The following is a 26,370-nucleotide window of genomic DNA, read 5'->3' on the forward strand; positions in this document are numbered from 1 at the left end:
TTTCCTTACAGGCTATCAGTTTGGCTTTGTGTTGTCATTATGAAATAGGAATTAGATTTATGTATGCAGATCTGTAAGAAAAGGCTTAAAACCTGGAATTTTAATACTCTCTGTTTTCCTTTATTGACCTGAATAGGTGAATGAATATAAGGAAAACCAAAACATCGCTTATGTGTCTCTGAGACCGGTACAGACTACAGTTTTAGGAAAAACAGCTAAGGTGTATCTTGTTCCCTTTTCACTCAGTAGCTACAAGCCAGATCAACTTAAGCGCTCCAAATCCCTATTAGATAAGAATTCTAACAATGAAGTGGCATGTAAGAAATGTAAGAAGGCTGAAATAAAGAAAACTTGCAGAAGGATTTTAACCCCAAAGATGGAAGCCACATCTTCCAAGGCAGAATCCACTCTGCAAAAATCATCCTTAGATGTTCATGCTGAAAGTAACAAGTGGCAATACAAGAGCACTTCAGATACAGTGATTCTCAGTGCTGATACAGAAAGCAGCCAGGATGGAGACAGTGATGAAGGTACCACACCAGGCATGGTAAGAATTTAATTACTAGCTTATTCAAATTTTTCGTATTTAAAAATATGTTTTTAAGTTCTGATAAGCTAAGGTTATCAAGGGTCTCATTAGCTCAAACAGATTATTTTGTCATCTAATTTATGTTTAACTGAAATTTTATTCTTTAAATGTATAACATAACTTCCTTGGGTTAATTTTACTCTTGGTTTCGATTTGTGAAAGAGGGGATTGACTTAATCTTCACTCTGCTTCCCTTTTTCTTCCTCTCAGCTTATTGCATTTATTTTTGAGCTTACTTCTACTTTATGGTGTCATGCTCACCTTTACATATTTATGCACAGTGTACCAGAAGAAGCTGAGTTGTGGGACATATAGCATTTGAATGACTCCATGTCAGGTTAGGAAAATCACCATTAATTGATTGCATTCATGTGCTGAATATTTCCTTTAATTATGTAAAGGAGACAAGTGATGGAGTAGAGAAGATACGTGAGAAACACTAATTCTATTTAAAATAATAGTTCCATCAGTTTAAGGAATTAAGCATCTAATTCTTTTGGCTTCTATTGCCTGCCGGGAGTGTTGTACTTCATTTAAAGTGACAAATTTTATGCAAGACAAGGTAAAACCCTACCACATGATGAAAAGTTGATGGAACTAGAACAGAAAATGATGGTAGGGAAAGGGAGATGGGATAATTGAGGCGGTGTTGTAATGAACTAGGACCTGTGGTGGGACAGGGTGGGCTAAGTCATAAATGCGTTGGACTGGGGGTTGGAAGCCTGGGTTTTAGTCATGGCCGCTTCTAAGAAACCTTGTACCTTTAAGCAGATCACTTCTACTGTGAGGAAATTGGATAAGATTGGTGGTTCTCAAACTTTAGCCTATATCAGAATTACCTGGGAGGCTTGTTAAAACTCCTGTGCAGGGCTCCACCACCAGTTTCTGATTCAGAAATTTTGAAGTGGGTATAGAATTTGCATGTCTAAAATGGTTTCCTAGAGACAACGGTCCAGGACTGCACGTTGAGAACCAGTGGATTTGATTATCTCTTTGGCCTCTTGAACTGTAAGATTCTGAGTATATGAGGCTAATATAAAACAGATTTTATTTTGATGTAAGGTAAACAGGGTCAGAAATTAGAACATGAGGTAGGACTGGAGATAGTCAGAGTCATAAATGCTCAGCATATATTTTCTTAGGACAAGCTGAAAGAGCTCACATCTTTTTTTTTAAAAAAATAAATTTATTTATTATTTATTTTTGGCTGCATTGGGTCTTCGCTGATGCGCGCGGCCCCTTTCCAGCTGTGGTGAGCAGGGGCCCCTCCTCGTTGTGGTACGCTGGCCTCTCATTGCGGTGGTTTCTCCCGTTGCGGAGCACGGGCACTAGGTGCTCGGGCTTCAGTAGTTGTGCCTCGCCGCCTCCAGAGCACAGGCCCAGCAGCCGTGACGCACGGGCCCAGCTGCTCTGCGGCATGTGGGATATTCCCGGACCAGGGCTCGAACCCATGTCCCCTGCATTGGCAGTTGGATTCTTAACCACTGCACCACAAGGGAAGCCCGAGCTCACATCTTTTATAGAATATTTCATTCTTTTGTTCTCTTCCCTTTTGATAATTATCTTTTTGGGGTAAAATGGTTAAGGCTTTGTGGTACCATGCTTTAGGAAAAGTATTTAGTTTATAAGCTTATTTGTTCTCAGGTGAAGGATGGCTTCTGTCACATCAAAGACAAGTGCCTGTAAGTCTAGAATTTTATTCTCCTTTTCTGGGAAGTTTGCTAAATTTCATCTCTCAGTCCTTCTATTAAGTATTTTAATGTCATGAAGCATTTCTGAACAGTTTTAAAAAAATTTGAGAAAATTTTACACTTACAGAAGAGCTGCAAAAATAGTAAAGACAATTCTCCTATATCTTTCACCCGTCTTCAGTTTTTGTTACTATCATACATAGCATAGAATGTTTATCGAACTAAGAAATTAACCTTGGTACAGTGCTGTTAACTAACGTACAGAATTTATTAGGATTTCACCAGTTTTCCAACTAATATCCTTTTCCTCTTCCAGTATCCAGTCCAGGATCATACAGTGGATTTAGTTGTCATGTCTCTGTAGATCTGGAAACAGTTTCTCAATCTTTCATGACCTTGACACTTTTGAATAGTGCTGGGCAGTTATTTTGTATAATTTCCCTCAATTTGGGTTTATCTGCTGTTTTCTCATGATTAGAGTAAGATTTTGCATTTTGGGGAAGCATACCACAGAAATGAAAGTGCCCTCCTCAGTGCATCATATCAGGGTGTACATGATGTTGGTATTTTACTGGTGATGTTGACCATGATCATTTCGCTAAGGTGGTGTCTGCCAGGATTCTCTAATGTAAACTTACTATTTTTCCCTTTGTAATTACTAAATACTTTGAGGAAGATACTTTAAGACTATGTGAATATCTGGTTTCTGTCATCAAGCATATATTTATTTTTTTATTAAGATAGAATTCACATAACAAAATTTACTAAATTGTGTAATTCAGTGTTTTTTAGTATACACACATAAGGCTGTGCAGCCATCACGACTATCCAATTTCAGAAATTTTCATCACTCCAAAAAGAAACCACATACCTGTTAGCAGTGACTACAAACCCTATTCCTCCCTCCCTCAGCCCTGGAAACCACTAATCTACTTTCTGTCTATAGATTTGCCTGTTCTGGACATTTCATATAAATGGAATTATACAATATATGGCTTTTTTGGTCTGGCTTCACTTACCATGTTTTCATCATTCATTCATGTAGCATGTATTGGTACTTATTCCTTTTTATGGCTGAATAATATTCCATTGTATGGATATACCACATTTTGTTTATGCATTCATCAGTTGATGGACATTTGGGTTGCTTTCACTTTTTTGCTCTTAGGAATAATGCTGCCATGAGCATTTACTTGTGAGATTTTGTGTGATGTTTTCCATTCTCTTGGTATATACCTTGGAGTGAAATTGCTGGGTCAAATGGTAACTGTGTTTAACTTTTTGAGGAATTGTCAAATTGTTTGCCAAAGTGACTGCACCATTTTTACATAACCACTATGAAAAATCCAATTTCTCTATACCCTCAACAATACTTATTATTGTTTGTCTTTTTTAAAAATTAAAATCTTTAATTGAGGTAAAATACACAATGTATAATTTACCATCTTTACCATTTTTAAGTGTACAGTTCAGTAGTGTTATGTACATTTACATAGATGTAAAATGAATGTCCAGAATTCTTCATCTTGTAAAACTGAAGCTCTATACCCATTAAATAACTCCCCATTCCCCATTCCCCTACCTCCTTTCAGCCTGTGAAAACTACCATTCTACTTTCTGTCTCTGTGAATTTGATTGTTATAAGTACCTCATATAAGTGGAATCATATAGTATTTGTCTTTTGGTGACTTATTTCACTTAACCTAATGTCCTTAATTGTTTGTTTGTTTTTTTGCGGTACGCAGGCCTCTCACTGTTGTGGCCTCTCCCGTTGCGGAGCACAGGCTCCGGACGCGCAGGCTCAGTGGCCATGGCTCACGGGCCCAGCCGTTCTGCGGCATGTGGGATCGTCCCGGACCGGGACACGAACCCGTGTCCCCTGCAGCGGCTGGCAGACTCTCAACCACTGTGCCACCAGGGAAGGCCTATTTTTAGTTTTTTAAGGAACCTCCATACTCTTCTCCATAGTGGCTGTATCAATTTACATTCCCACCAACAGTGCAAGAGGGTTCCCTTTTCTCCACACCCTCTCTAGCATTTATTGTTTGTAGATTTTTTGATGATGGCCATTCTGACTGGTGTGAGGTGATACCTCATTGTAGTTTTGATTTGCATTTCTCTAATGATTACTGATGTTGAGCATTCTTTCATGCGTTTGTTGGCAATCTGTGTATCTTCTTTGGAGAAATGTCTATTTAGGTCTTCAGCCCATTTTTGGATTGGGTTGTTTTTTTGATATTGAGGTGCATGAGCTGCTTGTATATTTTGGAGATTAATCCTTTGTCAGTTGCTTCATTTGCAAATACTTTCTTCCATTCTGAGGGTTGTCTTTTGGTCTTGTTTATGGTTTCCTTTGCTGTGCAAAAGCTTTTAAGTTTCATTAGGTCCCATTTGTTTATTTTTATTTCCATTTCTCTAGGAGGTGGGTCAAAAGGATCTTGCTGTAATTTATGTCATAGAATGTTCTGCCTTTGTTTTCCTCTAAGAGTTTTATAGTGTCTGGCCTTACATTTAGGTCTTTAATCCATTTTGAGTTTATTTTTGTGTATGGTATTAGGGAGTGTTCTAATTTCTTTCTTTTACATATAGCTGTACAGTTTCCCAGCACCGCTTATTGAAGAGGCTGTCTTTTCTCCATTGTATATTCTTGCCTCCTTTATCAAAAATAAGGTGACCATATGTGCATGGGTTTATCTCTGGGCTTTCTATCCTGTTGCATTGATCTATACTTCTGTTTTTGTGCCAGTACCATACTGTCTTGATTACTGTAGCTTTGTAGTATAGTCTGAAGTCCAGGAGCCTGATTCCTCCACCTCCATTTTTCTTTCTCAATATTGCTTTGGCTTTGGGGTCTTTTGTGTTTCCATACAAATTGTGAAATTTTTTGTTCTAGTTCTGTGAAAAATGCCAGTGGTGGTTTGATAGGGATTGAACTGAATCTGTAGATTGCTCTGGGTAGTATAGTCATTTTCATAATGTTGATTCTTCCAATCCAAGAGCATGGTATACATCTCCATCTATTTGTATCATTAATTTCTTTCATCAGTGTCTTATAGTTTTCTGCATACAGGTCTTTTGTCTACTTAGGTAGGTTTATTCCTAGATATTTTATTTTTTTTGTTGCACTGGTAAATGGGGGTGTTTCCTTAATTTCACTTTCAGATTTTTCATCATTAGTGTGTAGGAATTCAAGAGATTTCTGTGCGTTAATTTTGTATCCTGCTACTTTACCAAATTCATTGATTAGCTCTAGTAGTTTTCTGGTAGCATCTTTAGGATTCTCTGTGTATAGTATCACGTCATCTGCAAACGGTGACAGTTTTACTTCTTCTTTACCGATTTGGATTCCTTTTATTTCTTTTTCTTCTCTGATTGCTGTGGCTAAAACTTCCAAAACTATGTTGAATAATAGTGGTGAGAGTGGGCAACCTTGTCTTATTCTTGATCTTAGTGGAAATGGTTTCAGTTTTCCACCATTGAGGACAATGTTAGCTGTGGGTTTGTCATATATGGCCTTTATTACGTTGAGGTAAGTTCCCTCTGTGCCTACTTTCTGGAGGGTTTTTATCATAAATGGGTGTTGAATTTTGTTGTAAGCCTTTTCTGCAGCTATTGTGATGATTGTATGGTTTTTATTCTTCCATTTGTTATTATGGTGTATCACATCGATTGATTTGCATATACTGAAGAATCCTTGCATTCCTGGGATAAACCCCACTTGATCATGGTGTATGATCCTTTTAATGTGCTGTTGGATTCTGTTTGCTAGTAGTGTGTTGAGGATTTTTGCATCTGTGTTCATCAGTGATATTGGCCTGTAGTTTTCTTTCTTAATGACATCTTTGTCTGGTTTTGGCATCAGGGTGATGGTGGCCTTGTAGAATGAGTTTGGGAGTGTTCCTCCCTCTACTATATTTTGGAACAGTTTGAGAAGGATAGGTGTTAGCTCTTCTCTAAATGTTTGATAGAATTCGCCTGTGAAGCCATCTAGTCCTGGGCTTTTGTTTCTTGGAAGGTTATGGGGATTCCGTTGTAGGTTATTTGTTGCTTTTCCCTTGTTGCTTTTAATATTTTTTCTTTGAGTTTAATTTTTGTTAGTTTGATTAATGTGTGTCTCGGCATGTTTCTCCTTGAATTTATCCTGTATGGGACTCTCTGTGATTCCTGGAGTTGATTGACTATTTCCTCTCCCATATTAGAGAAGTTTTCAACTATAATCTCTTCAAATATTTTCTCAGTCCCTTTCTTTTACTCTTCTTCTTCTGGGACCCCTATTATTTGAATGTTGGTGTGTTTATGTTGTCCCAGAAGTCTCTGAGACTGTCCTCAATTCTTTTCATTCTTTTTTCTTTATTCTGCTCTGCAGTGGTTATTTCCACTATTTTATCTTCCAGGTCACTTATCCGTTCTTCTGCCTCAGTTATTCTGCTGTTGATTCCTTCTAGAGAATTTTTTATTTCATTTATTGTGTTCATCATTGTTTGTTTGCTCTTTAGTTCTTCTAGGTCCTTGTTAAACGTTTCTTTATTTTCTGCATTCTATTTTCAAGTTTTTCGATCATCTTTACTACCATTACTCAGAATTCTTTTTCAGGTAGACTGCCTATTTCCTCTTCATTTGTTTGGCCTGGTGGGTTTTAATGTTGCTCTTTCATCTGCTGTGTATTTCTCTGTCTTCCCATTTTGCTTAACTTACTGTGTTTGGGGTCTCCTTTTCGCAGGCTGCATGTTCGTAGTTCCTGTTGTTTTTGGTGTTTGCCCCTAGTGGCCAAGGTTGGTTCAGTGGGTTGTGAAGGCTTCCTGGTGGAGGGGACTAGTGCCTGTGTTCTGGTGGATGAGGCTGGATCTTGTCTTTCTGGTGTGCAAGACCACGTCCAGTGGTGTGTTTTGGGGTGTCTGTGACCTTATTACGATTTTAGGCAGCCTCTCTGCTAGCGGGTGGGGTTGTGTTCCTGTCCTGTTAGTTGTTTGGCATAGGGTGTCCAGCACTGTAGCTTGCTGGTTGTTGAGTAGAGCTGGGTCCTAGCGTTGAGATGGAGATCTCTGGGAGAGCTTTTGCCATTTGATATTACATGGAGCTGGGAGGTCTCTGGTGGACCAACATCCTGAGCTCTGATCTCCCACCTCAGAGGCATAGGCTTGATACCCAGCTGGAGCACCAAGACCCTGTTAGCCACATGGCTCAGAAGAAAAGCGAGAAAAAAATGAAAGAAAGAAAGAAAAAATAATAAATAGAGTTAAGATAAAAAAATAATTATTAAAAATAAAAAAATGAAAAAATAATAAAGAAAGAAAGAAGAGAGCAACCAAACCAAAAAACAAATCCACCAATGATAGCAAGCACTAAAAACTACTTAAAAAACAAAAACAAAAACGGACAGACAGAACAGTAGGACAAATGGTAAAAGCAAAACTGTACAGACAAAATCACAGAAAGAAGCATACACGTACACACTCACAAAAAGAGAAAAAGGAAAAAAAATCTATATATATATAAAAAAAGGAGGAAGAGAGCAACCAAATTAATAAAGAAATCTACTAATGACAATTAACTCTAAATACTAAACTAAGATAAACATGAAACCAGAAACAAATTAGATGCAGAAAGCAAACTCTAAGTCTACAGTTGCTCCCAAAATCCACTGCCTCAATTTTGGGTTGATTCGTTGTCTATTCAGGTATTCCACAGATACAGGGTACATCAAGTTGTGGAGATTTAATCCGCTGCTCCTGAGGCTGCTGGGAGAAATTTCCCTTTCTCTTCTTTGTTCATACAGCTCCTGCGGTTCATCTTTGGATTTGGCCCTGCCTCTGCGTGTCGGTCACCTGAGGGCGTCTGTTCTTTGCTCAGACAGGACGGCGTTAAAGTAGCAGCTGATTAGGGGGCTCTGGCTCACTCAGGCTGGGGGGGGAGGGAGGGGTATGGAATGCGTGGCGAGCCTGTGGTGGCAGAAGCCAGCATGTCATTGCAAGAGCATGAGGTGTGCTGTGTGTTCTCCTGGGAAGTTGTCCCTGCATCACGGGACCCTGGCAGTGGCAGGCTGCACAGGCTCCCGGGAGGGAAGGTGTGGATAGTGACCTGTGCTTGCACACAGGCTTCTTGGTGGCTGCGGCAGCAGTCTTAGTGTTTCATGCCCATCTCTGGTGACCACGCTGAAAGGCGTGGCTTGCACCCGTCTCTGGAGCTTGTTTAAGTGGTGTTCTGAATCCCCTCTCCTCGTACCCCAAAACAGTGGTCTCTTGCCTCTAGGCAGGTCCAGACTTTTTCCTGGACTCCCTCCCGGCTAGTTGTGGCGCATTATCCCCCTTCAGGCTGTGTTCACATGGCCAACTCCAGTCCTCTCCCTGGGATCTGACCTCCGAAGCCTGAGCTTCAGCTCCCAGTCCCCACCCACCCCAACAGGTGAGCAGAGAATCCTCTCAGACTGGTGAGTGCTGGTCGGCACCAATCCTCTGTGCGGAAATCTCTCCGCTTTGCCCTTTCTAGTGTGTGGAAACTTTTCCTCCTTCGCAGCTCCCTCCCAGAGGTGCAGGCCCTGTCCCTATTCTTTTGTCTCTGTTTTTCTTTGTTGCCGTACCCAGGTGCGTGGGGAGTTTCTTGCCTTTTGGGAAGTCTGAGGTCTTCTGGCAGCGTTCAGTAGGTGTTCTGTAGGAGTTGTTCCACATGTAGATGTATTTCTGATGTATTTGTGGGGAGGAAGGTGATCTCCATGTCTTACTCCTCCGCCATCTTGAAGGTCTCCTCTAAGTTGTCCTTTTTTTTTTTTTTTTTTTTTGCGGTATGTGGGCCTCTCACTGTTGTGGCCTCTCCCGTTGTGGAGCACAGGCTCTGGACGCGCAGGCTCAGCGGCCATGGCTTACGGGCCCAGCCACTCCGCGGCATGTGGGATCTTCCCGGACCAGGGCACAAACCCGTGTCCCCTGCATCGGCAGGCGGACTCTCAACCACTGCGCCACCAGGGAAGCCCCTAAGTTGTCTTTTTCTTGTTGAATTGTAAGAGTCCTTTATGTATTCTGGACACTAGGTCCTTATTAGATATATTATTTGCAAATATTTTCTCTCATTCTGGGACTTTCTTTTCACTTTCTTGATAATGTCCTTTGACATACAAATGTTTTAAATTTAAATTTCATTTAAAAATTTTAATTCGAGGTCAGTTTATTTTTTCTTTTGTTGCTGGTGCTTTGGTGTCATATCTAAGAAACCATTGCCTACGCCAGGGTTATGAAGACTTACACCTATATTTCCTTCTGAGAATTTTATAGCTTTAGCTGTTAAATTTAGGTATTTGATCTATTTTGAGTTAATTTTTGTATATGATATGAGATGGGGTCCAAATTCATACTTTTGCATATGGATATCTTTTTGTCCTAGAACCATTTGTTGTCAAGACTCTTCTTTCACGTTGAATGGTCTGGACTTCCTTATTGAAAACAAATTCACCATAGGTATATAGGTTTATTTCTAGACTCAGTTTTATTTAGTTGATCTATTTGCCTATCCTTATGCCAGTTCCACACTGTTTTAACTACTGTAGCTTTGTAGTTAAGTTTTGAAATCAGGAAGTGTGAGTCTTTTAACTTGGTTCTTCTTTTTCAAGATTGTTTGGCCATTCTGTGTCCCTTGCATTGCCATATGAATTTTAGGATCAGCTTATCCATTTCTGCAAAAATGACATTTAGAATTTTGACAGATATTGCACTGAATCTGTAGGTCAATTTGGGAAGTATTGCCATTTTAACAATATTAAGTTTTTCAATCTATGAACATGAGATGTCTTTCCATTTACTTAGATCTTCTTTAATTTCCTTCAATATTTTGTAATGTTCTGTGTACAAGCCTTGCACTTCTTTGGTTAAATTTGTGTCAAAGTATATTTTTCTTTTTGATGCTATTATGAATGGTATTGTTTTCTTAATTTCATTTTCTGACCATTGATAATTATAGAAATACAACTTATTTTTGTATGTTGATCTTGTATCTTACAACTTTGCTGAAGTCATTTATTCTAATTTTTTTGTGTGGATTCTTTAGGATTTTCTACGTATAAGATTATGTCATTGGCAATAAAGATAGTTATATTTCTTCCTTTCCATTCTGGATGTCTTTTATTTCCTTTTTTGTCTAATTGTCCTTGCTAGAACTTCCAGTACAGTGTTTAACAGAAGTGGCTAGAGCAGACATATTTATCTTGTTCCGAAGTTTAGGGGAAAACCTTTCAGTTTTTCACCATTAAATATGATGTTAGCTGAGAAATGTATATTTTTAAAAAATTTTATTTCAAAGTGATTACAGATTCATAGCAATTTGCAAAAGTAGTACAGAGAGGTCTCATGTATTCTTCACCCAGTTTTTCCCAATGAGGACATCTTGTTTGTTTTTTGATTGAACCGGGCCCTTGGCAGTGAGAGTGCAGAGTCCTAACCACTTGGCCATCAGGGAACTCCCCCAATGAGTACATCTTAAATAACTACATTGCAATATCAAAACCAGGAAATTCATATTGGTATAAGGTGTGTGTATAGTTCTGTATCATTTTATCACATGTATAGATTCATGTAGCCACCACCACAATCATGATACAGAAATACTCCATCTCTACAAAGATCTCTGTTAGGCTACCCCTTTATAGTTATGCCCACTGCCCTCCCTCTCACCATCCTTAACCCCTGGCAACCACTAATTTGTTTTCCATCTCTACAGTTTTGTCATTTGGGGAATGTTGTATTTGTTTTCATACAGTTTGTAAATTTTTGGCATGAAGCATTTGTGGTACGCGGGCCTCTCACTGTTGTGGCCTCTCCCGTTGCGGAGCACAGGCTCCGGATGCACAGGCTTAGCGGCCATGGCTCACGGGGCCAGCCACTCCACGGCATGTGGGATCTTCCTGGACCGGGGCACGAACCCGTGTCCCCTTCATCAGCAGGCGGACTCTCAACCACTGCGCCACCAGGGAAGCCCCCAAGCATATTTTTAATTCAAGTTATTTTCCTTCTTTCGTTTTTTTAAAGATAGCATTTCTTTTCCTGTTTTATAGATGCAGTAACTTCTCAAGTGTCGAGATAATGGAATTAAAAAGATATCTATTTTCTATAATATATTTACTTTGACAGCCCACTTTGTCTGATATTCTTTGCTCAGTGTTTGATGTTGCAAGTTTTTGAGGGGTGCGTAATGGGTGAGAATAGTTTGAATTACACATACCTCAAAAAAATGTCTGATGATTTTTGTTAATTTTCTTAATTTTTCCTGTGGTAAGTAGAATCATTTAAATTTGTTTCTTTGATCTCCAAATGCACCATTTTGAAATAGATTCTTAGGAAGTTCTTGATGATGATGGTGGTGATGTTTTTCTCTGAGAAGCAATTTTAAAGGCAATGTCAAAATAACCTTTGCTGCCACTGTTATTTTATGTGTGTGTGAGAAAAATCTTTATTTTGGTCAAATTGATGCATGTACATATGTGTTTACATCATATAATTCCACGTGTGTGTGTATATGTATCTTACATAGAGGTAATTCCATATGTACACACATGTATACACAGGAACAAATCAAAACAGCCAACAATTTTCTGTCACATACCTCTCTATTTGTGGTTGCTGCTCAACAGACAAATTGCACTTTAAGCCATTTTAGCTTTTCTCCCCCACATTATCTATTGACTTACTATGGAAAGTGAAGTTTAAACATGTGTGCTGTCCCCTTCTCCCCCCACCCCATGTTTTCCCTTCCTAGATCCTTATTACGTATAGTCCAAGCTTTACCTGAGTTGCAAAATTTCTCTCAATGTAAATCACATAATTCTAATGGCTTCATGTGTATATATATATTTTATTCATGAAATATTTTCTGGGGCCCTCCATCTTCCTACTTCTTTCTGGACTGTTTTACTCTTTCTTGGCCTTCTTTTTACTGCTTTCCTTTAAATTTCTTTTATCTTTTATCTGTCCTGTGTTGGAGCTTCTGTAGCCTGGATCCTGTCTTTCTCTTTCTTGGTTTATTATCTCATTTTGGTGAAGTGCAGCTTATAGTAACTTCCTGAAAACAGATGTATGAAAGATAGTTTGCATGTCTGAAAAAGTCTTTATGCTTTTTATTTGATTGCTGGCTTAACTGGATTTAGAATTGTAAGTTGAAAATAATTTTTCCTTACCATTTTTAACACATTCTTCCATTGTTTTCTAGCTTCCTCAATATTGAGAAGTTAGTATCATTCTGATTCTTGGTTCTTTGTGGTCTATTTTTCCCTCTGCAAGCTTTTGGGATCTTCTCTTAACTCACCCATCTCAGGAACTGAGAAATTTTGTGATGATGTGCCTAGGCTTGGGTCTTTTTTCATTCACTGTGTTGCATACATGTCAGGCCCTTTTAATCTGGTAACTCATTTCTTCAGTTTTGAGAAATTTTCTTGTATTATTTATCTAATGATTTTCTCTCCGTTTTCTCTGCTCCTTTTTTCCCCCTACAACTATTAGTTGAATATTGGACCTCCAAGATTTTCTAGTTCAAAGTTGTCTTTTTTGCCCATGTGTTTCTGTTTCTTTGTTCTCTTTTCTGAATTTCTTTAACCATTTCAATGAATTTTAAAATTTCTGTTATTGAGTTTTTTCTTGTTTTGTTTAATAAAAAGATAACTTTGAGAAATAGTACAATTAACGGCCAGTAGGAAGTAATGTGCTATTAGGTTACACCACCTGACTTCTGACATCAGATCACTTGTTACTTAATTGGGAAGCCATACATATATTCTGTGATTATCCCAAACTCAGACTCTTTATCTCAATATTCAATGCAGCAAAGATTATGTCCTGTTTGGTAAGATAACATAAAATAATTAGAGTAGGTGCAATTCGGAGGAAAATATACATGTGGAGAATGCAACAACTAGTTTTGCGAGGCACTTTTGCTATGGATTATATAAAGTAACAGAATCTTTTTGGTGTAATTTCACAGGATGATTTTTCAGGATTGTCACCATACGAAAAGAAGAGACTGAAGAACATATCAGAAAATGCAAACTTTTTTGCTTCTCTTCAGTTGTCTGAGGTTTGTGTGGAGTTTCTAATTAAAACTGAGATACTATTCCTCTTGCCAGTAGGTTGATAAAATACTCATAGTATCAGGTTTCATAGTGTCAAATGAGGGAGGGTAAAGCTAGGAGCAAGATTTTCACTTAATAGAAAGAGGTTACCATATTTTATTGATTCCAAGACATTTTTTTTTGAAATTGGCATATTAAAACTATAACTGGCAGCTTCCCCTCACCCCTTTTTTGGTAGTACATAAGATAATGGTGTCTTATGAATAGTTGTCTTGGATTCAAAGAAACAGGGTATGTTCCAAGAGGTTGCTTTAACTAAAGGTTAAAGGTGAAGTGGGAGGGATGGGTTAAGGGATGTGTGGTAGAGGAGAGAGAGGACGGCTTTTTTTTTAAACTTTAAGAATAGATGCGAGGAACTTTCCTGGAAGTCCCATGGTTAAGATTCCGAGCTTCCATTGCAGGGGGTGCAGGTTCAATCCCTGGTCAGGGAACTAAGATCCCTTATGCAGTGTGGCAAGGCCAAAAAAAAAAAAAAAAAAGAATATATGGGAGTATGCTTTGTATAGGAAACTTTAAGGATAAGTGGCCAGAAGTATGCTAATGTTTTATAATCATTATTACTAAAGGTATAATTTACACTGAAGGTCTTCACACTGGGGTAAAATTTCTATGTATGAGAGAATAGCTGTTTAGGAGGGTATGTGATGTTTTCCCCCAAAATACATTAAATCCTTGGCTTTATTAAATAACTATTTGGTTTCTCTGAATACCAGATTCCTAAATATTCAGTGTGTATTTGCATCTTGAGGGGAGGGAGGGTGAGTTAATATAAGGGACTAAATTGTTGAGTCACTAACAGTTGAAAATTCATAATTTAGACAAAAGTATCCCTGATTTTGATTTTAGTTAACAGAAATTCTGATTTGATTTGTGGAAGTATAACCTGCAACTTTTCTGGAAAACACCAAAGTAGGATTGCCTGTAGTAGAATTTAAACTTTTAAATTTGTAGTATATTTGATAAATGTTTAATGTTTAATGATGTAAACTTGTTAGCAACTTGGTCCAAGGTATCAGAATGTCAGTACATTAGATAGTATTATATACTTGTCTTTATTATTGATAGTGTATTTGCCTCACGTCTACTAGAAGAACAGGTATCATATCTCACGGTTCTTTAGTTGCTATATAGATCTTGGTTTAGTGTGGAAACAGTAGCAGATACCTAATATTTTAGAAGGTAAGCTATGTAGTTATAAGATAGTGTTTTTTTACATGTGTATGTTTTGTGTATTTTGCAGTCAGCTGCAAGACTCCGTGAAATGATAAAGAAGAGACAGCCTCCTGAATCCAAAAGGTAAAAGATTTGGTTTACATTTCCTGTACCATGATATATTGCTGAGTTGTTTTATAATTTGAAAAACTGGTTCAACATAGTAAAATAAATAGCAGATCAGAAACTCTGTAATTTAATCTTAATCCTTTATAGGAACTCTGAGGGAATGCTACCTTTTAATAACTGTAGAGTTCTCATCTTCATCAAAGGACTATACAGGAAATAGAATCTTGAGAGCTGAATTTTGTTTATATTTATTACTGCTGCTAATGGAGGGAAATCTTTATTACCACTAAATTGTTCTTATTTTTGCCTGAGAAACTGTTCTTAAAGATTCTTCTACTTTATTTTTCTGGCTGTCTTTTTGCTTCTCAATTTGTTTTTTCTTTCCCATTCCTAGAATAAAGGAAGGAAATGAGCATTTGTTGCACATCTGTGAAATACAGTGCAGTGACCTAAAATTTTTATACTGCATTATCTCATTTATTTCTGGCAAAAATTTTGTGGGATAGAAAACAGGCTCAAAGAGGTAAAGTACTGATAATTTGCTCAAGGTCAAAGTAGTTCTTAAGTGGAAGCTTCAGGATTTGAACTCCAGGATTCCTTAGGTTAAGTTCTCTCCTCTTCATTTTAGCAGGGCTTATGTATAAGAGAAGAAACTGAAAATCTTGGCATCAGTAGACCATTTTTTTAGTGCTAGATGCTAATGAAATGTAGCATCATTTAATTGGTTTGATTCTCATGCAGGTTAGCTAGCTTGAGAAAAGCTAAACCTTTAATTATGACCAGGTATCCGCGAGTGTGGAAAATTGTTACAGGAGGAACATCATTAACACTGGAAGATAATAGCACCGGTTCTGTCGTCAATTGGTCATTAGCTTATATTTGCATATTTTTTATTAGCAAAGATTTTTTTTTTTTTTGCGGTACGGGGGCCTCTCACTGCTGTGGCGTCTCCTGCCGCGGAGCACAGGCTCCGGACGCGCAGGCTCAGCGGCCATGGCTCACGGGCCCAGCCGCTCCATGGCATGTGGGACCCTCCCGGACCGGGGCACGAACTCATGTCCCCTGCATCGGCAGGCGGACTCTCAACCACTGCACCACCAGGGAAGCCTTATTAGCAAAGATTAATGGTGTTTTTCTCACCTAAGTCACAGAATTCCAGCACTTAGTAGTTGTATAAGTATTAGTATCCAGTAGATAGAGCAGAAGTTATGTAATATAGAGGAAAGAGCATAGCTTTTGAAATTTGGCAAACATGATTTCAAGTTTCAATTCAGCAACTTATAGCTATGGTATTAACTTTGGACAATTTATGTAATTTTCTTTCCTTATCTGTAAAGTTGGCATTATGCCAATCTGGAGGGGTTTAAGTTTTTAAAAATTACTAAATATATTATACATACAAAGAAGTACATGTGAAGTATTTTTTTATTAATCAATTTATTTTTTAAAAAAATTATTATTTATTTTTGGCTGCATTGGGTCTGCGTTGCTGTGGGTGTGGGCTTTCTCTAGTTGCAGCGAGCAGGGGCTACTCTTTGTTGTGGTGCACAGGCTTCTCATTGCAGTGGGTTCTCTTGTTGTGGCGCACTGGCTCTAGGCACACGGGCTTCAGTAGTTGTGGCAAGTGGGCTCTAGAGTGCAGGCTCAGTAGTTGTGGCACATGGGCTTAGTTGCTCCGTGGCATGTGGGATCTTCCCAGACCAGGGATCGAACCTGTGTCCCCTGTATTGGCAGGCGGATTCTTAATCACTGTGCCACCAGGGAAATCCCCACATATGAAGTATTTGTATAGTTGAAAAAATAATAGTAATTCAAGCACCCATCCATGTACTTGCCATCCAGGTCAATAGAAATTTATAGTACCTCTTAAGGCCCTCCCTCCAGATAACAGTCATTATGTGAATTCTTATTTATTTATTTATTTGGCTGTGTGGGGTCTTAGTTGTGGCACACGGGATCTTTCGTTGCAGTGCGTGGGCTTCTCTGTAGTTGCGGTGCGTGGACTCTAGAGCATGCGGGCTTAGTAGCCCCGCAGCCTGTGGGATCTTCGTTCCCTGACCAAGGATCAAACCCGCATCCCCTGCATTGGAAGGCTGATTCTTAACCACGGGACTGTCAAGGAAGTCCATTATGCTGAATTCTGTGATAATCACTCCTTGCATTTATTTATAGTTTTACCACCTGTGAATGTATAGTTAAACAGTATTTTGCTTATTTTGTCCTGTTTTTTATATTGACATATAATGTGCCCTTTTTATATTCTGTGATTTTATTTTGCTCATTTTTATATCTTTATGTTTTAAAATTCATTCATGTTGATGTGTACAGCTTTACTTCATCATGTGTTTTCTTCTGTATGAATGTGCTATGTTGATGGACAGTTGAATTGTTTCTTTTGTCAATATCTCACTGTTTTGCTTATTATGGCTTTAAAGTAAGTTTTGACATTGGGTAGTCAGTCCTCTAACTTTGTTCTTCTCCTTAAATATTGTGTTAGTTCTTCTGTGTCTTTTGCCTCCCTGTATAAACTGTAGAATCAGTTTGTCAATATCTGCAAAATAACTTGCTGGGATTTTGATTGGGATTGCTTTGAATCTATAGATTAAGTTGGGAAGAACTGACATCTTGACAATATGTCTTCTTGTCAAAGAACATGGATAATCTCTCCATTTATTTAGTTCTATGATTTCTATCATCAGAGTTTTGTAGTTTTCCTCATATAAATCTTATAAATATTTTCTTAGATTTATGCCGAAGTGGTTTTTTTTTGCTTTATAATTTAAATGGGTTGTATTTTAAATTTCAAATTTCACTTGTTTCTTGCTGGTATATAGGAAATCAGTTGACTTTTGTATTTTAACCCGGTATTCTACAACCTTGCTATAATCACTTATTACTTCCAGGAATATTTTTATCCATTCTTTAGAATTTTCTAAATAGACTATCATGTCATTTGTGAACAAATACAGTTTTATTTCTTTCTTCCCAATCTTTATACCATTTATTTCCTTTTCTTCTATTATTGCATTAGCTAGAACTTTCAGCACAGTGCGATTTTTTTTTTGTTGTTAGTTAATTAATTAATTAATTAATTTTTGGCTGTGTTGGGTCTTCGTTGCTGCGCGCAGGCTTTCTCTAGTTGCGGCGAGAGGGGGTTACTCTTCCTTGTGATAGGCGGGCTTCTCATTGCGGTGGCTTCTCTTGTTGTGGAGCACGGGCTCTAGGTGCACGGGCTTCAGTACTTGTGGAATGTGGTCTCAGTAGTTGTGGCTCGCGGGCTCTAGAGTGCAGGCTCAGTAGTTGTGGCGCATGGGCTTAGTTGCTCCGCGGCATGTGGGATCTTCCTGGACCAGGGCTCGAACCTATGTCCCCTGCATTGGCAGGTGGATTCTCAACCACTGCGCTACCAGGGAAGTCCGACAGTATTGGTAAGGAGTGCTGAGAGAGGACATTCTTGCCTTGTACCTGATCTCAGTGGGAAAGCTTGGCATTTCTCACCACTAAATATTATGTTAGCTATAGGGTTTTTTGTAGATTTTATTTCGTTGAGGAAGTTCCCCTCTATTTTCAGTTTACTGAGAATTTTTATTCTGAATGGGTGCTGGGATTTCCCAAATGCTTTTCCTGCATTTATTGGTAAGATCATGCAATTTTTTTTCTCAGCCTGTTGATGGGTGGATTACATTAATTGATTTTTGTGTGTTGAGCTAGTGTTGCATACCTGGGATATATTCCAGTTGGTTGTGGTTTATAATACATTTTATACATTGTTGGATTCAATTTACTAATATTCTGTTGAGGTTTTTTGCATCTCGGCTCATGAGAGATATTGATCTATAGTTTACTGTTCTTGTAATGTCTGTCTGGTTTTGATATCACAGTAATGTTAGCCTCATAGAATGAGTTAGGTAGTATTCCCTCTGCTTCTGTCCTCTGAAAAAGATTGTAGAGAATTGGTTTAATTTTTCCCTTCAATGTGTGGTAGAACTCACTAGTGCACCCGTATCAGCCTGATGCTTTCTGTTTTGGAAGGTTATTAATTACTAGTTCAATTTCTTTAATAAATACAGACCTTTTCAAATTGTTTCTTGTATGAGTTTTGGCAAAGTGTATGTTTCAAGGAATTGGTCCATTTTATCTAGGTTTTCAAATATGTGGGCATTGAGTTGTTCATATTATTCCTTTATTACCTTTTTAATGTCCATAGGATCTGTAGTGAGTCCCCTCTTTTATTTTTTAAATTGGAGTATAATTGCTTTACAATGTTGTGTTAGTTTCTGCTGTACAACGAAGTGAATCAACTATATGTACACATATATTCCCTCCCTCTTGGACCTCCCTCCCACCCCCCACCTCCCCATCCCACCCATCTAGGTCATCACAGAGCACCAAGCTTAGTTCCCTGTGCTATACATCAGGTTCCCACTAGCTATCTGTTTTACACATTGTAGTGTATATATGTCAATCCTAATCTCCCAGTTCATCCCATCCTCCCCCCCACCCCCGCCACATCCACATGTTCGTTCTCTACGTCTGCGTCACTATTCCTGCCCTGGAAATAGGTTCATCTGTAGCATTTTTCTATATTCCACATTTATGCATTAATATATGATATTTGTTTTTCTCTGACTTCACTCTGTATGACAGACTCTAGGTCCATCCACATCTCTACAAATGACCCAATTTTGTTCCTTTTTATGGTTGAGTAATATTCCATTGTATATATGTACCACATCTTCTTTATCCACTCATCTGTCATTGGACATTTAGGTTGTTCTCATGTCTTGGCTGTTGTAAATAGTGCTGCAGTGAACATTGGGGAACATGTGTCATTTTGAATTATGGTTTTCTCAGGGTATATGCCCAGTAGGGGGATTGTTGGGTCATATGGTAGTTCTGTTTTTAGTTTTTTAAGGAAGCTCCATACTGTTCTCCATAGTGGCTGTATCAATTTACATTCTCACCAACAGTTCAAGAGGGTTCCCTTTTCTCTGCACCCTCTCCGGCATTTATTGTTTGTAGATTTTTTGATGATGGCCGTTTTCACTGGTATGAGGTGATACCTCATTGTAGTTTTGATTTGCATTTCTCTAATGATTAGTGATGTTGATTATCTTTTCATGTGCCTCTTGGCCATCTGTATGTCTTCTTTGGAGAAATGTCTATTTAGGTCTTCTGCCCATTTTTGGATTGGGTTATTTGTTGTTTTGATATTGAGGTGCATGAGCTGCTTGTATATTTTGGAGATTAATCCTTTGTCAGTTGCTTCATTTGCAAATATTTTCTCCCATTCTGAGGGTTGTCTTTTCGTCTTGTTTATGGTTTCCTTTGCTGTGCAAAAGCTTTTAAGTTTAATTAGGTCCCTTTTTTTTTTTTTTTTTTTTTTGTGGTACGCGGGCCTCTCACTGCTGTGGCCTCTCCCATTGCAGAGCACAGGCTCCGGATGCGCAGGCTCAGCAGCCATGGCTCACGGGCCCAGCCGCTCTGTGACATGTGGGATCCTCCCAGACTGGGGCATGAACCCGTGTCCCCTGCATTGGCAGGCGGACTCTCAACAACTGCGCCACTAGGGAACCCCCATTTGCTTATTTTTGATTTTATTTTCATTACTCTAGGAGGTGAGTCAAAAAGATCTTGCTGTGGTTTACGTCAGTGTTTTTCCTATGTTTTCCTCTAAGAGTTTTATAGTATCTGGTCTTACGTTTAGGTCTTTAATCCATTTTGAGTTTATTTTTGTGTATGGTGTTAGGAAGTGTTCTAATTTCATTCTTTTACATGTAGCTGTCCAGTTTTCCCAGCACCACTTATTGAAGAGGCTGTCTTTTCTCCATTATATATTCTTGCCTCCTTTATCAAAAATAAGGTGATCATATGTGCGTGGGTTTATCTCTGAGCTTTCTATCCTGTTCCATTGATCTATATTTCTGTTTTTGTGCCAGTACCATACTGTCTTGATTACTGTAGGTTTGTAGTATAGTCTGATGTCTGGGAGTCTGATTCCTCCAGCTCCACTTTTCTTCCTCAAGATTGCTTTGGCTATTCAGGGTCTTCTGTGTGTCCATACAAATTTTAAGATTTTTTGTTCTAGTTCTGTGAAAAATGCCATTGGTAATTTGATAGGCATTGCATTGAATCTGTAGATTGCTTTGGGTAGAATAGTCATTTTCACAATATTGATTCTTCCAATCCAAGAGCATGGTATATCTCACCATCTCTATGTATAGTATTGCGTCATCTGCAAACAGTGACAGTTTTACTTCTTCTTTTCCGATTTGGATTCCTTTTATTTCTTTTTCTTCTCTGATTGCTGTGGCTAAAACTTTCAAAACTATGTTGAATAATAGTGGTGAGAGTGGGCAGTCTTGTCTGGTTCCTGATCTTAGTGGAAATGGTTTCAGTTTTTCACCATTGAGAACAATGTTGGCTGTGGGTTTGTCATATATGGCCTTTATTATGTTGAGGTAAGTTCCCTCTGTGCCTACATTCTGGAGGGTTTTTATCATAAATGGGTGCTGAATTTTGTTGAAAACTTTTTCTGCATCTATTAAGATGATCATATGGTTGTTCTCCCTGAATTTGTTAATATGGTTTATTACACTGATTGATTTGTGTATATTGAAGAATCCTTGCCTTCCGGGGATAAAACCCACTTGATCATGGTGTATGATTCTTTTTTTTTTAAATTAATTAATTAATTTTTGGCTGTGTTAGGTCTTCATTTTTGTGCGAGGGCTTTCTCTAGTTGTGGGAAGTGGGTGCCACTCTTCATCACGGTGTGCGGGCCTCTCACTGTCAAAGCCTCTCTTGTTGAGGAGCACACACTCCAGACTCACAGGCTCAGTAGTTGTGGCTCACGGGCCCAGTTGCTCCACGACATGTGGGATCCTCCCAGACCAGGTCTCGAGCCCGTGTCCCCTGCATTGGCAGGCAGATTCTCAACCACTGCACCACCAGGGAAGCCCTTGGTGTATGATTCTTTTAATGTGCTGTTGAATTCTGTTTGCTAGTATTTTTTTTTTTTGGAGGAGCAAAAATCAGACATATCAAGTGAAAAAACCAATATGTGTAATTTTCAAGATCCATTTTTCATTTATAGTTAAGAAACTATAGGACAAACTGTTTGCTAGTATTTTGTTAAGGATTTTTGCATCTATGTTCATCAGTGATATTGGCCTGTAGTTTTCTTTTTTTGTGTCATCCTTGTCTGGTTTTGGTATCAGGGTGATGGTTGCCTTGTAGAATGAGTTTGGAAGTGTTCCTCCCTCTGCTGTATTTTGGAAGAGTTTGAGAAGGATAGATGTTAGCTCTTCTCTAAATGTTTGGTAGAATTCGTCTGTGAAGCCATCTGGTCCTCGGCCTTTAGTTTGTTTGTTTGTTTATTTATTTATTTTTGGTTGTGTTTGGTCTTCGTTGCTGCGTGCGGGCTTTCTTTAGTTTTGGCGAGTAGGGGCTACTCTGTGCTGCGGTGTGCGGGCTTCTCATTGCAGTGGATTCTCTTGTTGTGGAGCAAAGGCTCTAGGTGCGTGGGCTCCAGTAGTTGTGGCATGTGGGCTCAGTAGTTGTGGCTCATGTACTCTAGAGTACAGACTCAGTTGTTGTGGTGCACGGGCTTAGCTGCTCTGCGGCATGTGGGATATTCCCGGACCAGGGCTTGAACCCATGTCCCCTGCATTGGCAGGCGGATTCTTAACCACTGCTCCACCAGTGAAGTCCCTCCTGGGCCTTTATTTGCTGGAAGATTTTTAATCACAATTTCAATTTCAGTGCTTGTGATTCATCTGTTCATATTTTCTATTTCTTCCTGGTTCAGTCTCAGAAGGTTGTGCTTTTCTAAGAATTTGTCCATTTCTTCCAGGTTGTCCATTTTATTGGCATATAGTTGCTTGTAGTAATCTCTCATGATCCTTTGTATTTCTTCAGTGTCAGTTGTTACTTCTCCTTTTTCATTTCTAATTCTGTTGATTTGAGTCTTCTCCCTTTTCTTCTTGATGTGTCTGGCTAATGCTTTTTCAATTTTGTTTATCTTCTCAAAGAATCAGCTTTTAGTTTTATTGATCTTTGCTATGGTTTACTTCATTTCTTTTTTATTTATTTCTGATCTGATCTTTATGATTTCTTTCCTTTTGCTAAATTTGGGTTTTTTTTTGTTCTTCTTACTCTAGTTGCTTTAGGTGTAAGTTTAGATTGTTTATTTGAGTTTTTTGTTGTTTCTTGAGGTGAGATTGAATTGCTATAAAGTTCCCTACAGAAGTGCTTTTTTTGTGTCCCATAGGTTTTGGGTCATCATGTTTTCATTGTCATTTGTTACTGTGTATTCTTTTCTTTATTCTTTGATTTCTTTAGGATCTCTTGGTTATTTAGCAGTGCATTGTTTAGCCTCTATGTGTTTGTGGGTTTTTTTTTTTTTTTTTTTTTGCTATACGCGGGCTTCTCACTGTTGTGGCCTCTCCCGTTGAGGAGCACAGGCTCCGGACGCGCAGGCTCAGCGTCCATGGCTGACGGGCCCAGCTGCTCCGCGGCATGTGGGATCCTCCCGGACTGGGGCATGAACCCGTGTCCCCTGCATCGGCAGATGGACTCTCAACCACTGCGCCACTAGGGAAGCCCCTGTTTGTGTTTTTTTATACTTTTTTTTCGTTTAATTGATTTCTAATCTTACAGCGTTGTGGTTGGAAATGATGTTTGATACAATTTTTATTTTCTTAAGTTTGTGAGGCTTGATTTGTGACCCAAGATGTGATCTATCCTGGAGAATGTTCGATGAGCACTTGAGAAGAAAGTGTAATCTGTTGTTTTTGGATGGAATGTCCTATAAATATCAATTAAGTTCATCTTGTTTAATGTATCATTTAAAGCTTGTGTTTCCTTATTTATTTTCATTTTGTATGATCTTTCCATTGGTGAAAGTGGGGTGTTAAAGTCCCCTACTATGATTGTGTTACTGTCAATTTCCCCTTTTATGGCTGTTAGCATTTGCCTTATGTATTGAGGTGCTCCTATGTTGGGTGCATAAATAATTACAAGTGTTATATCTTCTTCTTGGATTGATCCCTTGATCATTATGTAGTGTCCTTCTTTGTCTCTTGTAATAGTCTTTATTTTAAAGTCTGTCTGATATGAGAATTGTTACTCTAGCTTTCTTTTGATTTCCATTTACATGGAATATATTTTTCCATCCCCTCACTTTCAGTCTGTATGTGTCCGTAGGTCTGAAGTGGGTTCTTGTAGACAGCATATGTTTGGGTCTTGTTTTTGTTTCCATTCAGCTAGTGTATGTCTTTTGTTTGGAGCATAATTATCCATATGTATGTTCCTATTACCATTTTTTAAATTGTTTTGTGTTTGTTATTTTAAGTCTTTTCCTCCTCTTGTGTTTCCTGTTGAGAGAAGTTCCTTTAGCATTTGTTGTAGAGCTGGTTTGGTGGTGCTGAATTCTCTTAGGTTTTGCTTGTTTGTAAAGGTTTTAATTTCTCCCTCGAATCTGAATGAGATCCTTGCTGGGTAGAGTAATCTTGGTTGTAGGTTCTTCCCTTTCATCATTTTAATCATACCATGCCACTCCCTTCTGGCTTGCAGAGTTTCTGCTGAAAGATCAGCTGTTAACCTTATGGGGATTCCCTTGTATGTTGTTGCTTTTCCCTTGCTGCTTTTAATATTTTTTCTTCGTATTTAATTTTTTGGGGGGGAATTTTTGAATTTTATTTTATTTTTTATACAGCAGGTTCTTATTAGTTTCTCAGTCCCCTTTTTTTTTTCTCTTCTTCTGGGACCTGTATAATTCAAATGTTGGTGTGTTTAATGTTGTCCCAGAGGTCTCTGAGATTGTCCTCAATTCTTTTGATGTTTTTTCTCTTTATTCTGCTCTGCAGTAGTTATTTCCACTCTTTTATCTTCCAGGTCACCTATCCATTCTTCTGCCTCAGTTATTCTGCTATTGATTCCTTCCAGAGTTTTTTTTATTATATTTATTGTGGTGTTTTTCCTTGTTCGTTTGCTCTTTAGTTCTTCTAGTTCCTTGTTAAACATTTCTTGTAATTTCTCCATTCTATTTCCATTATTTTGGATCACCTTTATTATTATTACTCTGAATTCTTTTTCAGGTGGACTACCTGTTTCCTCTTCATTTGTTTTGTCTGGTGGGTTTTTACCTTGTTCCTTCATCTGCTTTGTATTTCTGTGCCTTCTCATTTTGGCTCAACTTACTGTTCGTGGTCTCCCTTTCACAGGCTGCAGGTTCATAGTTCCCATTATTTTTGGTGTCTGTCCCCAGTGGGTAAGGTTGGTTCAGTGGGTTGTGTAGGCTTCCTGGTGGAGGGGACTGGTTCCTGTGTTCTGGTGGATGAGGCTGGATCTTGTCTTTCTGGTGGGCAGGACCACATCCGGTGGTGTGTTTTGGGGTGTCCATGACCTTATTATTATTTTAGGCAGCCTCTCTGCTAATGGGTGGGGTTGTGTTCCTGTGTTGCTAGTTGTTTGCCATAGGGTGTCCAGCAGTGTAGCTTGCTGTTCGTTGAGTGGAACTGGTTCTTAACGTTGAGATGGAGATCTGTGGGAGAGCTTTTGTTGTTTGATGTTACGTGGGGCTGGGAGGTCTTTGGTGGACCAGTGTCCTGAACTCCGCTCTCCCACCTCAGAGGCTCAGGACTGACATCCGGCCAGAGCACCAAGACCCTGTCAGCCACATGGGTCAGAAGAAAAAGAATGAAAGAAAGGAAAAAAAAAATAAAGTAAAATAAAGTTATTAAAATAGAAAAAAATTAAAAAATAAAAAGTAATTAAAAAAAAGGAGAGAGAAAGAAGAGAGCAACCAAACCAAAAAACAAATCCACCAATGATAGCAAGCGCTAAAAAGTATACTAAAAAACAAAATGGGGCTTCCCTGTTGGTGCAGTGGTTGAGAGTCCGCCTGCCGATGCAGGGGACATGGGTTCGTGCCCTGGTCTGGCAAGATCCCACATGCCGCGGAGCAGCTGGGCCCGTGAGCCATGGCTGCTGAGCCTGCGTGTCCAGAGCCTTGTGCTCCGCAACGGGAGAGGCCACAACAGTGAGAGGCCCACGTACCGCAACAAAACAAAACAAAACAAAACAAAACAAAAAACAAAACGGACAGTCAGAACCCTAGGACAAATGGCAAAAGCAAAGCTATACAGACAAAATCACACAAAGAAGCATACACATACACACTCACAAAAAGAGAAAAAGGGAAAAAAATTATATAAAATGTAAAAAGGAAGAGGGCAACAAAATCAGTAAACAAATCTACCAGTTATAATAAGCTGTAAATACTAAACTAAGAGAAACATAAAACCAGAAACAAGTGAGATACTGAAAGCAAACCCCAAGTCTACAGTTGCTCCCATAGTCCACTGTGTCATTTTTGGGATGATTCGTTGTCATTTCACAGATACCGAGTACATCACGTTGACTGTGAAGATTTAATCTGTTGCTCCTGAGGCTGCTGGGAGAAATTTCCCTTTCTCTTCTTTGTTCACACAGCTCCTGGGGTTCAGCTTTGGATTTGGCCCCATCTCTGCGTGTAGCTTACCTGAGGGCATCTCTTCTCCACCCAGACAGGACGGGTTAAAGGAGCGGCTGGTTAGGGGGCTCTGGCTCACTCAGACTGGGGGGAGGGAGTGGTACGGAATGCAGGGAGAGCCTGTGGTGGCAGAGGCCGGTGTGACGTTGCAACAGCGTGAGGCATGCCA

At 38.9% G+C, this 26,370-nt stretch overlaps 1 protein-coding gene across 4 annotated transcripts in view; it reads left to right on the forward strand.

Moving 5' to 3' along the window:
- Positions 1-26,370, forward strand: part of WDR76 (WD repeat domain 76) — a 63,259-nt gene that overhangs the window by 1,403 nt on the left and 35,486 nt on the right. For 3 of the 4 annotated variants that reach the window (XM_060005141.1, XM_060005142.1, XM_060005143.1), the window contains exons 2-4: positions 137-547; positions 13,237-13,329; positions 14,625-14,680. In XM_060005141.1, coding sequence (XP_059861124.1) covers positions 137-547; positions 13,237-13,329; positions 14,625-14,680 — 560 coding nt within the window. The remainder of the gene's footprint in view (positions 1-136; positions 548-13,236; positions 13,330-14,624; positions 14,681-26,370) is intronic. The other variant, XM_060005144.1, reaches the window with a different exon arrangement.

The sequence above is a fragment of the Delphinus delphis genome, chromosome 2 (genome assembly GCF_949987515.2).
Source record: "Delphinus delphis chromosome 2, mDelDel1.2, whole genome shotgun sequence".
Lineage (NCBI taxonomy): Eukaryota > Metazoa > Chordata > Mammalia > Artiodactyla > Delphinidae > Delphinus > Delphinus delphis.